General features: G+C 39.2%; 1 protein-coding gene across 1 annotated transcript in view; it reads left to right on the forward strand.

The window, feature by feature from the left end:
• fgf10a (fibroblast growth factor 10a) overlaps positions 1-14,524 on the forward strand; it is a 114,889-nt gene extending 100,365 nt beyond the window's left edge. The window contains exon 3 of the mRNA XM_061966368.2: positions 13,982-14,524. Coding sequence (XP_061822352.1) covers positions 13,982-14,182 — 201 coding nt within the window. The 3' untranslated portion in view covers positions 14,183-14,524. The remainder of the gene's footprint in view (positions 1-13,981) is intronic.
• Positions 14,525-14,809: the final 285 nt, after the last annotated feature.

A 14,809-nucleotide genomic window follows, 5' to 3' on the forward strand; every position in this document is an offset into this window, starting at 1 on the left:
GGCGACTACTCCTTCCACATTTTTCAACCCACTTCAACCATTCCACCATCAAAACATTCCCCTTAATTAGGACAAAAAACTAAATTCCTGTTTTTCCCAGGAAATCTGTAATAACATTTTTAGTTGAGAAAGAGTATTACTTCAACATTTTTCGACCGATTTGAAAATTCCAACACTAACCAAACTCATTCACAACATTCACAATATTTCACATTTTCCCAAAAATTCCCGCTTTTCCCAAAATTCCCAAATTTTCATGAAATTCCAATTGAAAAGAATGGGTCTTTTTTCAAACTTCCACAACTTCCACATTTTTCATCCAATTCAAACCATTCCAACTTCAAACTGTTCAGCCTATTCGGGAATGACGGGGTTTCCCTTGACAAATTCCAAAAATTCTCAGATTTCCCAGAATTCTAGGTTTTCTGGGACATTTCTCCTATTCAAAATGAATTGGACATTTTTCAAACTTCCACAATCCCCACATTTTTCAACCTATTCAAACCATTCCACCTTCAAAACACTCCACTCATCCTGGACATTCAAACTACCATTTCTCAAAGTTAAAAAAAAATGGCAGGAATTCTCAGAATTCCCGTTTTTTTTCAAACCCTTTTTTCACCCTTTCTTCTGTCGACTACTCCTTCCACATTTTTCAACCCACTTCAACCGCTCCACCGTCAAAAACATTCTTCTTAATTAGGACAAAAAACTAAATTCCTGTTTTTCCCAGGAAATCTGTAATAACATTTTTAGTTGAGAAAGAGTATTACTTCAACATTTTTCGACCGATTTGAAAATTCCAACACTAACCAAACTCATTCACAACATTCACAATATTTCACATTTTCCAAAAAATTCCCGCTTTTCCCGAAATTCCCAAATTTCCATGAAATTCCAATTGAAAAGAATGGGTCTTTTTTCAAACTTCCACATTTTTCATCCAATTCAAACCATTCCAACTTCAAACTGTTCAGCCTATTCGGGAATGACGGGGTTTCCCTTGACAAATTCCAAAAATTCTCAGATTTCCCAGAATTCTAGGTTTTCTGGGACATTTTTCCTATTCAAAATGAATTGGACATTTTTCAAACTTCCACCATTTCCACATTTTTCAACCTATTCAAACCATTCCACCTTCAAAACACTCCACTCATCCTGGGCATTCAAACTACTATTTTTCAAAGTTAAAAAAAAAAGCCAGGAATTCTCAGAATTCCCGTTTTTTTCAAACCCTTTTTTCACCCTTTCTTCTGGCGACTACTCCTTCCACATTTTTCAACCCACTTCAACCATTCCACCATCAAAACATTCCCCTTAATTAGGACAAAAAACTAAATTCCTGTTTTTCCCAGGAAATCTGTAATAGCATTTTTAGTTGAGAAAGAGTATTACTTCAACATTTTTCGACCGATTTGAAAATTCCAACACTAACCAAACTCATTCACAACATTCACAATATTTCACATTTTCCCAAAAATTCCCGCTTTTCCCAAAATTCCCAAATTTTCATGAAATTCCAATTGAAAAGAATGGGTCTTTTTTCAAACTTCCACAACTTCCACATTTTTCATCCAATTCAAACCATTCCAACTTCAAACTGTTCAGCCTATTCGGGAATGACGGGGTTTCCCTTGACAAATTCCAAAAATTCTCAGATTTCCCAGAATTCTAGGTTTTCTGGGACATTTCTCCTATTCAAAATGAATTGGACATTTTTCAAACTTCCACAATCCCCACATTTTTCAACCTATTCAAACCATTCCACCTTCAAAACACTCCACTCATCCTGGACATTCAAACTACCATTTCTCAAAGTTAAAAAAAAATGGCAGGAATTCTCAGAATTCCCGTTTTTTTTCAAACCCTTTTTTCACCCTTTCTTCTGTCGACTACTCCTTCCACATTTTTCAACCCACTTCAACCGCTCCACCGTCAAAAACATTCTTCTTAATTAGGACAAAAAACTAAATTCCTGTTTTTCCCAGGAAATCCGTAATAACATTTTTAGTTGAGAAAGAGTATTACTTCAACATTTTTCGACCGATTTGAAAATTCCAACACTAACCAAACTCATTCACAACATTCACAATATTTCACATTTTCCAAAAAATTCCCGCTTTTCCCGAAATTCCCAAATTTCCATGAAATTCCAATTGAAAAGAATGGGTCTTTTTTCAAACTTCCACATTTTTCATCCAATTCAAACCATTCCAACTTCAAACTGTTCAGCCTATTTGGGAATGACGGGGTTTCCCTTGACAAATTCCAAAAATTCTCAGATTTCCCAGAATTCTAGGTTTTCTGGGACATTTTTCCTATTCAAAATGAATTGGACATTTTTCAAACTTCCACCATTTCCACATTTTTCAACCTATTCAAACCATTCCACCTTCAAAACACTCCACTCATCCTGGGCATTCAAACTACTATTTTTCAAAGTTAAAAAAAAAAGCCAGGAATTCTCAGAATTCCCGTTTTTTTCAAACCCTTTTTTCACCCTTTCTTCTGGCGACTACTCCTTCCACATTTTTCAACCCACTTCAACCATTCCACCATCAAAACATTCCCCTTAATTAGGACAAAAAACTAAATTCCTGTTTTTCCCAGGAAATCTGTAATAGCATTTTTAGTTGAGAAAGAGTATTACTTCAACATTTTTCGACCGATTTGAAAATTCCAACACTAACCAAACTCATTCACAACATTCACAATATTTCACATTTTCCAAAAAATTCCCGCTTTTCCCGAAATTCCCAAATTTCCATGAAATTCCCATTGAAAAGAACGGGACATTTTTTAAAGTTCCACAACTTCCACATTTTTCATCCAATTCAAACCATTCCAACTTCAAACTGTTTAGCCTATTCAGGAATCGCGGGTTTTCCCTTGACAATTTCCAAAAATTCCCAGATTTCTCAGAATTCTAGGTTTTCTGGGACATTTTTCCTATTCAAAATGAATTGGACATTTTTCAAACTTCCACAATCCCCACATTTTTCAACCTATTCAAACCATTCCACCTTCAAAACACTCCACTCATCCTGGACATTCAAACTACCATTTTTCAAAGTTAAAAAAATGCCAGGAATTCTCAGAATTCCCGTTTTTTTCAAACCCTTTTTTCACCCTTTCTTCCGTCGACTACTCCTTCCACATTTTTCAACCCACTTCAACCGCTCCACCGTCTAAAACATTCTTCTTAATTAGGACAAAAAACTAAATTCCTGTTTTTCCCAGGAAATCTGTAATAACATTTTTAGTTGAGAAAGAGTATTACTTCAACATTTTTCGACCGATTTGAAAATTCCAACACTAACCAAACTCATTCACAACATTCACAATATTTCACATTTTCCAAAAAATTCCCGCTTTTCCCGAAATTCCCAAATTTCCATGAAATTCCAATTGAAAAGAATGGGTCTTTTTTCAAACTTCCACAACTTCCACATTTTTCATCCAATTCAAACCATTCCAACTTCAAACTGTTCAGCTTATTCGGGAATGACGGGGTTTCCCTTGACAAATTCCAAAAAATCTCAGATTTCCCAGAATTCTAGGTTTTCTGGGACATTTTTCTTATTCAAAATGAATTGGACATTTTTCAAACTTCCACCATTTCCACATTTTTTAACCTATTCAAACCATTCCCCCTTCAACATATTCCACTCATCCTGGACATTCAAACTATAATTTTTCAAAGTTAAAAAAAATGCCAGGAATTCTCAGAATTCCCGTTTTTTTCAAACCCTTTTTTCACCCTTTCTTCCGTCGACTACTCCTTCCACATTTTTCAACCCACTTCAACCGCTCCACCGTCAAAAACATTCTTCTTAATTAGGACAAAAAAAAACTGGAAAAATTCCCGGTTTTCCCAAAATTCCAGGAAATCTGTAATACTCTTTCTCAATTAAAAATGTTATTGCTACAACATTTTTCGACCGATTTGAAAAATTCCAACACCACCAACCAAAATCATTCACAACATTCAAAAATATTTCGCATTTTCCCAAAAATTCCCGCTGTTCCCGAAATTCCCGTTGAAAAGAATGGGACATCTTTCAAAGTTCCACAACTCCCACATTTTGTATCCGATTCAAACCGTTCCAACTTCTAAATAATCAGCCTGTTCAGGAATTGTGTGCTCTCCTTCATCAATTAGTCATTTTGAAGTTCAACTTCAGCATTGGAGCATTCACACACAATTCCTTTAGGAATTGCCTAATCTAGTCTCCTACTCAGAGGTGGGTAGTAACGCGCTACATTTACTCCGTTACATCTACTTGAGTAACTTTTGGGATAAATTGTACTTCTAAGAGTAGTTTTAATGCAACATACTTTTACTTTTACTTAAGTATATTTATAGAGAAGAAACGCTACTTTTACTCCGCTACTTTTATCTACATTCAGCTCGCTACTCGCTACTAATTTTTATCGATCTGTTAATGCACGCTTTGTTTGTTTTGGTCTGTCAGACAGACCTTCATAGTGCCTGCCTTACTGGTGACGTTTCACTTCGTTCCACCAATCAGATGCATTCACTGGTGACGTTGGACCAATCAAACAGAGCCAGGTGGTCACATGACCTGACTTACATGACTTACATGACCTGACATTTAGTGGTCAATTGTACGGAATGTGTACTGTACTGTGCAATCTAATAATAAAAGTTACAATCAATCAATCAAAAGTGTGAAGGAAAAAAAATACTTTTTTATTTCAACCGTGCATCCCGTCAAAAGCCTAAAGACTGACCGCACATGAGGACGTTCCTGTCTTCACAATAAAAGTGCCGCTCCATCGCGCCTGCACTTTCAAAACAAGAGTCTCCGAAAGCCAGCGCAAACAAGCTAGCAAGCTACGGAGTTTGACGCCAATATATTTCTTGTAAAGTGTATAAAAACGAATATGGAAGCTGGACAAATAAGATGCCAAAAACCCACCACTTTAATGTGGTATTGGACCGAAAGGAGGAACTTTTCTTCTCCTCCATTTGAAAACGTGGACGTTATCAGCACTACTGTCTGATTACAATCAACGCAAGTCATCAGAATCAGGTAATACACCAACTTATATTTTAGTCCTCATGAAAGAAAGGAATCTATATGTTAAACATGCATGTATATTCATTAAAACACCTTTAACATGTAAACAAAAACAGCAAAATAAATACATATAAATTATAAATTATATACTGTATACATCAATGTATATGTATGTATGTATATATATATATATATATATATATATATATGATATGAGTGTGTATGTTACTCATCAGTTACTCAGTACTTGAGTAGTTTTTTCACAACATACTTTTTACTTTTACTCAAGTAAATATTTGGGTGACTACTCCTTACTTTTACTTGAGTAATAAATCACTAAAGTAACAGTACTCTTACTTGAGTACAATTTCTGGCTACTCTACCCACCTCTGCTCCTACTAAAAGTAGATATTTAGTAGGTCTCCAGTGTCAAAGGTGTATCTACTCCAGCAACAGGAAGCAAAGTGAGTAAATGTGCGTTGTGTCCATTCAGAGACAGGAAACACAATATCCTGCACCTGCTTCAGTGCCATTGCCGCCTAAAAGGGTGGTGGGGGGGGGGGGGGGGGGGGGCACGGGGGACGCGGCCCTCGTTTCATCTCTTTTCTCTCAGTGCGAAAGAGGCAACGTTTGAGCTTGTCTGTGCAGCGGCACAGATGAAATGACACACGCTGGCCAAGAAAAAAAGAGAAAAGGCATTCTGTTGCGTGGCCTCCCAAAGCGAATTCCCATGACGTGGTCGCTCCCGCGCTGGCCTTGCAACACAAGCCTCGCTGGGCGCTGGGCTGAAGGGCTGAAGGGCCGGCGTTTGATTACACTCGATGGCTGCGTCAGAGCCACTTCTTTATCTGGGAGTCGTCCAATGAAATCATGTCTCCTTCTATTGGCAGGTTGATGCTAACAGAGTGTGATTACATTTCTATTGTCACACAAATCCTGCCATAAACAAGCCTTGATTCAAGCCGCATGGAAACCATTTGACACGCTTTTATTCACCTTTGTAAATGTATCGAAACTGACGTAATACACGTATTGGAACACCGCACAAACGTTATGATGGACTGGCAAAATATGCATAAAGACAGCACTTTTTGGGGTTTTTTTGCATCTGGAATTAGTAAACATGTTTTTTTCCTCTCGTGTTACCAGATGATGTCAGTTTCAAAAGTCACTAAAAGCTGCCACGATTATTCATTTTTTAAAGCTCTTTACTTGCTTTATTATTAGTTTTGCAGAACACAATCAGACCCATTCATCACTCTACTACGCAGTGCACGCACTCCCTCTCCCTCTCTCTCTCTATACTCGCACACTCACTCACTGACATCACTCAACAACACCTTGACATTCTCACAAACGCACACACGCTACACTCATGCGTTAACCAGCTCCCCTCCTGTGCACATGTAGATACATAACATGTAGATACATAACATGTAGATACACAAGATGTAGATACATAACATGTAGATACATGACATGTAAATACATAACATGTAGATACATGACATGTAGATACATGACATGTATCTACATAAAATGTAGATACATAACATGTAGATACATAACATGTAGCTACATACGATGTAGCTACATAACATGTAGATACACAACATGTAGATACATAACATGTAGATACATAACATGTAGGTACACAACATGTAGATACATAACATGTAGGTACACAACATGTAGATACGTAACATGTAGCTACGTAACATGTAGATACACAACATGTAGATACATAACATGTAGATACATAACATGTAGGTACATAACATGTAGATACAGAATGCTGGACGACAGCAAAGACTTACTGCGCGTGGAGCAGACGGCGTCCACAAAGTACATCCGAACATGACATGACGATCAACAATGTCCCCACAAAGAAGGATTAAAACAACTTAAATAGTCTCGAGGAAGACATGAAACTGCTGTGTGCCGTGTAATGCTCTTCCATATCAGTAGGTGGCAGCAGGTAGCTAATTGCTTTGTAGATGTGGGAAACAGCGGGAGGCTCTGTGCAGGTAAAAAAGTGTCTAATGCTTAAACCAAAAATAAACAAAAGGTGAGTGCCCCTAAGAAAAGGCATTGAAGCTTAGGGAAGGCTATGCAGAACGAAACTAAAACTGAACTGGCTACAAAGTAAACAAAAACATAATGCTGGACGACAGCAAAGACTTACTGTGGAGCATCTAGACATGACATGACAATCAACAATGTCCCCACAAAGAAGGATTAAAAACAACTTAAATAGTCTTGATTGCAAAAACAAAGCGTTTAAGGAAGACATGGAACTGCTGTGTACCGTGTAATACTCTTCCATATCAGTAGGTGGCAGCAGGTAGCTAAATGCTTTGTAGATGTCGGGAACAGCGGTAAAAAATAAACAAAAGGTGAGTGCCCCTAAGAAAAGGCATTGAAGCTTAGGGAAGGCTATGCCGAACGAAACTAAAACTGAACTGGCTACAAAGTAAACAAAAACAAAATGCTGGACGACAGCAAAGACTTACTGTGGAACATCCAGACATGACAATAAACAATGTCCCCACAAAGAAGGATTAAAAACAACTGAAATAGTATTGATTGCAAAAACAAAGTGTTTATGGAAGACATGAAACTGCTGTGTGCCGTGTAATACTCTTCCATATCAGTAGGTGGCAGCAGGTAGCTAAATGCTTTGTAGATGTCGGGAACAGCGGTAGGCAGGGTGCAGGTAAAAAAGTGTCTAATGCTTAAACCAAAAATTAAACAAAAGGTGAGTGCCCCTAAGAAAAGGCATTGAAGCTTAGGAAAGGCTATGCAGAACGAAACTAAAACTGAACTGGCTACAAAGTAAACAAAAACATAATGCTGGATGACAGCAAAGACTTACTGCGTATGGAGCAGACGGCGTCCACAAAGTACATCCGAACATGACATGACAATCAACAATGTCCCCACAAAGAAGGATTAAAAACAACTGAAATAGTCTTGATTGCAAAAACAAAGCGTTTAAGGAAGACATGGAACTGCTGTGTGCCGTGTAATACTCTTCCATATCAGTAGGTGGCAGCAGGTAGCTAAATGCTTTGTAGATGTCGGGAACAGTGGTAAAAAATAAACAAAAGGTCAGTGCCCCTAAGAAAAGGCATTGAAGCTTAGGGAAGGCTATGCCGAACGAAACTAAAACTGAACTGGCTACAAAGTAAGCAAAAACATAATGCTGGACGACAGCAAAGACTTACTGTGGAACATCCAGACATGACAATCAACAATGTCCCCACAAAGAAGGATTAAAAACAACTGAAATAGTCTTGATTGCAAAAACAAAACGTTTAAGGAAGACATGAAACTGCTGTGTGCCGTGTAATACTCTTCCATATGAGTAGGTGGCAGCAAGTAGCTAAATGCTTTGTAGATGTCGGAAACAGCGGTAGGCAGTGTGCAGGTAAAAAAGTGTCTAATGCTTAAACCAAAAATAAACAAAAGGTGAGTGCCCCTAAGAAAAGGCATTGAAGCTTAGGGAAGGCTATGCAGAACGAAACTAAAACTGAACTGGCTACAAAGTAAACAAAAACATAATGCTGGACGACAGCAAAGACTTACTGCGTATGGAGCAGACGGCGTCCACAAAGTACATCCGAACATGACATGACAATCAACAATGTCCCCACAAAGAAGGATTAAAAACAACTGAAATAGTCTTGATTGCAAAAACAAAGCGTTTAAGGAAGACATGGAACTGCTGTGTGCCGTGTAATACTCTTCCATATCAGTAGGTGGCAGCAGGTAGCTAAATGCTTTGTAGATGTCGGGAACAGCGGTAAAAAATGAACAAAAGGTGAGTGCCCCTAAGAAAAGGCATTGAAGCTTAGGGAAGGCTATGCCGAACGAAACTAAAACTGAACTGGCTACAAAGTAAACAAAAACATAATGCTGGACGACAGCAAAGACTTACTGTGGAACATCCAGACATGACAATCAACAATGTCCCCACAAAGAAGGATTAAAAACAACTGAAATAGTCTTGATTGCAAAAACAAAGCGTTTAAGGAGGACATGAAACTGCTGTGTGCCGTGTAATACTCTTCCATATCAGTAGGTGGCAGCAGGTAGCTAAATGCTTTGTAGATGTCGGGAACAGCGGTAGGCAGGGTGCAGGTAAAAAAGTGTCTAATGCTTAAACCAAAAATTAAACAAAACGTGAGTGCCCCTAAGAAAAGGCATTGAAGCTTAGGAAAGGCTATGCAGAATGAAGCTAAAACTGAACTGGCTACAAAGTAAACAAAAACATAATGCTGGATGACAGCAAAGACTTACTGCGTATGGAGCAGACGGCGTCCACAAAGTACATCCGAACATGACATGACAATCAACAATGTCCCCACAAAGAAGGATTAAAAACAACTGAAATAGTCTTGATTGCAAAAACAAAGCGTTTAAGGAAGACATGGAACTGCTGTGTACCGTGTAATACTCTTCCATATCAGTAGGTGGCAGCAGGTAGCTAAATGCTTTGTAGATGTCGGGAACAGCGGTAAAAAATAAACAAAAGGTGAGTGCCCCTAAGAAAAGGCATTGAAGCTTAGGGAAGGCTATGCCGAACGAAACTAAAACTGAACTGGCTACAAAGTAAACAAAAACATAATGCTGGACGACAGCAAAGACTTACTGTGGAACATCCAGACATGACAATCAACAATGTCCCCACAAAGAAGGATTAAAAACAACTGAAATAGTCTTGATTGCAAAAACAAAGCGTTTAAGGAGGACATGAAACTGCTGTGTGCCGTGTAATACTCTTCCATATCAGTAGGTGGCAGCAGGTAGCTAAATGCTTTGTAGATGTCGGGAACAGCGGTAGGCAGGGTGCAGGTAAAAAAGTGTCTAATGCTTAAACCAAAAATTAAACAAAACGTGAGTGCCCCTAAGAAAAGGCATTGAAGCTTAGGAAAGGCTATGCAGAATGAAGCTAAAACTGAACTGGCTACAAAGTAAACAAAAACATAATGCTGGATGACAGCAAAGACTTACTGCGTATGGAGCAGACGGCGTCCACAAAGTACATCCGAACATGACATGACAATCAACAATGTCCCCACAAAGAAGGATTAAAAACAACTGAAATAGTCTTGATTGCAAAAACAAAGCGTTTAAGGAAGACATGGAACTGCTGTGTACCGTGTAATACTCTTCCATATCAGTAGGTGGCAGCAGGTAGCTAAATGCTTTGTAGATGTCGGGAACAGCGGTAAAAAATAAACAAAAGGTGAGTGCCCCTAAGAAAAGGCATTGAAGCTTAGGGAAGGCTATGCCGAACGAAACTAAAACTGAACTGGCTACAAAGTAAACAAAAACAAAATGCTGGACGACAGCAAAGACTTACTGTGGAGCATCCAGACATGACAATCAACAATGTCCCCACAAAGAAGGATTAAAAACAACTGAAATAGTCTTGATTGCAAAAACAAAGCGTTTAAGGAAGACATGGAACTGCTGTGTACCGTGTAATACTCTTCCATATCAGTAGGTGGCAGCAGGTAGCTAAATGCTTTGTAGATGTCGGGAACAGCGGTAGGCAGTGTGCAGGTAAAAAAGTGTCTAATGCTTAAACCAAAAATAAACAAAAGGTGAGTGCCCCTAAGAAAAGGCATTGAAGCTTAGGGAAGGCTATGCAGAACGAAACTAAAACTGAACTGGCTACAAAGTAAACAAAAACATAATGCTGGACGACAGCAAAGACTTACTGCGTGTGGAGCAGACGGCGTCCACAAAGTACATCCGAACATGACATGACAATCAACAATCTCCCCACAAAGAAGGATTAAGACAACTTAAATAGTCTCGAGGAAGACATGAAACCGCTGTGTGCCGTGTAATACTCTTCCATATCAGTAGGTGGCAGCAGGTAGCTAAATGCTTTGTAGATGTCGGGAACAGCGGGAGGCAGTGTGCAGGTAAAAAAGTGTCTAATGCTTAAACCAAAAATAAACAAAAGGTGAGTGCCCCTAAGAAAAGGCACTGAAGCTTAGGGAAGGCTATGCCGAACGAAACTAAAACTGAACTGGCTACTATGTAAACAAAAACAAAATGCTGGACGACAGCAAAGACTTACTGTGGAGCATCCAGACATGACATGACAATCAACAATGTCCCCACAAAGAAGGATTAAAAACAACTGAAATAGTCTTGATTGCAAAAACAAAGCGTTTAAGGAGGACATGAAACTGCTGTGTGCCGTGTAATACTCTTCCATATCAGTAGGTGGCAGCAGGTAGCTAATTGCTTTGTAGATGTGGGAAACAGCGGGAGGCTCTGTGCAGGTAAAAAAGTGTCTAATGCTTAAACCAAAAATAAACAAAAGGTGAGTGCCCCTAAGAAAAGGCATTGAAGCTTAGGGAAGGCTATGCAGAACGAAACTAAAACTGAACTGGCTACAAAGTAAACAAAAACATAATGCTGGACGACAGCAAAGACTTACTGTGGAGCATCCAGACATGACATGACAATCAACAATGTCCCCACAAAGAAGGATTAAAAACAACTGAAATAGTCCTGATTGCAAAAACAAAACGTTTAAGGAAGACATGAAACTGCTGTGTGCGGTGTAATACTCTTCCATATGAGTAGGTGGCAGCAAGTAGCTAAATGCTTTGTAGATGTCGGGAACAGCGGTAGACAGTGTGCAGGTAAAAAAGTGTCTAATGCTTAAACCAAAAATAAACAAAAGGTGAGTGCCCCTAAGAAAAGGCATTGAAGATTAGGGAAGGCTATGCTGAACAAAACTAAAACTGAACTGGCTACAAAGTAAACAAAAACATAATGCTGGACGACAGCAAAGACTTACTGCGTGTGGAGTAGACAGCGCCCACAAAGTACATCCAAACATGACATGACAATCAACAATGTCCCCACAAAGAAGGATTAAAAACAACTTAAATAGTCTTGATTGCAAAAACAAAGCGTTTAAGGAAGACATGAAACTGCTGTGTGCCGTGTAATACTCTTCCATATCAGTAGGTGGCAGCAGGTAGCTAAATGCTTTGTAGATGTCGGGAACAGCGGTAAAAAATAAACAAAAGGTGAGTGCCCCTAAGAAAAGGCATTGAAGCTTAGGGAAGGCTATGCCGAACGAAACTAAAACTGAACTGGCTACAAAGTAAACAAAAACATAATGCTGGACGACAGCAAAGACTTACTGTGGAACATCCAGACATGACAATCAACAATGTCCCCACAAAGAAGGATTAAAAACAACTGAAATAGTCTTGATTGCAAAAACAAAGCGTTTAAGGAAGACATGAAACTGCTGTGTGCCGTGTAATGCTCTTCCATATCAGTAGGTGGCAGCAGGTAGCTAAATGCTTTGTAGATGTCGGGAACAGCGGTAGGCAGTGTGCAGGTAAAAAAGTGTGTAATGCTTAAACCAAAAATAAACAAAAGGTGAGTGCCCCTAAGAAAAGGCATTGAAGCTTAGGCAAGGCTATGCCGAACGAAACTAAAACTGAACTGGCTACAAAGTAAACAAAAACATAATGCTGGACGACAGCAAAGACTTACTGCGTGTGGAGCAGACGGCGTCCACAAAGTACATCCGAACATGACATGACAATCAACAATGTCCCCACAAAGAAGGATTAAAAACAACTGAAATAGTCTTGATTGCAAAAACAAAGCGTTTAAGGAAGACATGGAACTGCTGTGTGCCGTGTAATACTCTTCCATATCAGTAGGTGGCAGCAGGTAGCTAAATGCTTTGTAGATGTCGGGAACAGCGGTAAAAAATAAACAAAAGGTGAGTGCCCCTAAGAAAAGGCATTGAAGCTTAGGGAAGGCTATGCCGAACGAAACTAAAACTGAACTGGCTACAAAGTAAACAAAAACATAATGCTGGACGACAGCAAAGACTTACTGCGTGTGGAGCAGACGGCGTCCACAAAGTACATCCGAACATGACATGACAATCAACAATGTCCCCACAAAGAAGGATTAAAAACAACTGAAATAGTCTTGATTGCAAAAACAAAGCGTTTAAGGAAGACATGGAACTGCTGTGTACCGTGTAATACTCTTCCATATCAGTAGGTGGCAGCAGGTAGCTAAATGCTTTGTAGATGTCGGGAACAGCGGTAAAAAATAAACAAAAGGTGAGTGCCCCTAAGAAAAGGCATTGAAGCTTAGGGAAGGCTATGCCGAACGAAACTAAAACTGAACTGGCTACAAAGTAAACAAAAACATAATGCTGGACGACAGCAAAGACTTACTGTAGAGCATCCAGACATGACATGACAATCAACAATGTCCCCACAAAGAAGGATTAAAAACAACTTAAACAGTCTTGATTGCAAAAACAAAGCGTTTAACTGTGTGCCGTGTAACACTCTTCCATATCAGTAGGTGGCAGCAGGTAGCTAATTGCTTTGTAGATGTCGGGAACATGGTTTGTCGTGATCACAATATGCAGACCGCAGCGGGTGGCAGGCGCAACCAAAAAATAAACAAAAGGCAAGTGCCGCTAAGAAAAGGCATTGAAGCTTAGGGAAGGCTATGCAAAACGAAGCTAGAACTGAACTGGTTGCAAAGTAAACGCTGGACGACAGCAAAGACTTACAGCGTGTGGAGCACAAAGAACATCCGAACATGACATGACAATCAAAAATAAGTCAGGGTGTGATGTGACAGGTGGTGACAGTACACCTACTTTGAGACAAGAGCTATATTGGTTATGCTTTAAAGTCATATCCAACGACTTTTTACTGTCAACTGAGTTTCATTTTTGAATGATTTCTGCTGCCTCCGCATTTTGTCAACGCAAACAAATGTGCCTTGGCTTCAAAAAATGTTGAAAAAGACTGCACTAATGAACATTTTGAACAAAGATCTGCTGTTTGGAAAGAGAGCCTACACTCACTAAACACCAGTGAACCTTTCCCCACTCTGCTTGTCTCCCGCAGAGGGACTTCGGCCCCGACTGTCGCCTGATCGAGCGCATCGAGGAGAACAAGTACAACACCTACGCTTCAGCGGAGTGGCGCAACAAGCGCAAGCACATGTTTGTGGGACTCAACGCCAACGGCAAGGCGGTCAGGGGCAAGAAGACCAGGAGGAAAAACACAACCACTCACTTCCTGCCCATCGGGGTGCATCCTCGGTGACTGGACGTCGGGGGGGGGGGTTGAGGGTTCGGAAGCACTCGGGAGATTGTTGGATGTGAAGGACGCACTGAGGAGGAAGCGCGAGGACAATTGTGAAAGAAAGATATATACAACCTCTATTATATTTTACAGTCTAAGTTATAAAAGTAATAATAACAGCAGATGTGACTATGGACTGAGAAGACGGACAAAGACCAGGTCAAAGAACATCCAATCATGAGTTTTCTTTGAATTTATTTATTTTGTGTAATATTTAACAGAAAACATGCTAAAAAGACAATTGTCTTGTCTTTTTTTTCTTTCTTTTTTTTTACCCTTTTACCATTCTCTCTTTTTTAAATACTACTCATTTTAAGCCTAAATAAATATAGAAATATATTTATCTTTAACTGGCATCCGCTTCTTACTTGACATTGTTAATATTTCACTTATCGTAGTTCACCTTCAGAATTTGTTTTTTAGATTTAGACTTAGACAAACTTTATTGATCCACAAGGGAATTGTGAATGATTTAACATTGATTTTTAAGTAGTGTAGTGAATCAAATCAAATCAAATCAACTTTATTTATAGAGCACATTTAAAATTGACCACAGGGGTAGCCAAAGTGCTGTACAATGAACAGGTT

Source organism: Nerophis lumbriciformis, linkage group LG11 (assembly GCF_033978685.3).
Source record: "Nerophis lumbriciformis linkage group LG11, RoL_Nlum_v2.1, whole genome shotgun sequence".
Lineage (NCBI taxonomy): Eukaryota > Metazoa > Chordata > Actinopteri > Syngnathiformes > Syngnathidae > Nerophis > Nerophis lumbriciformis.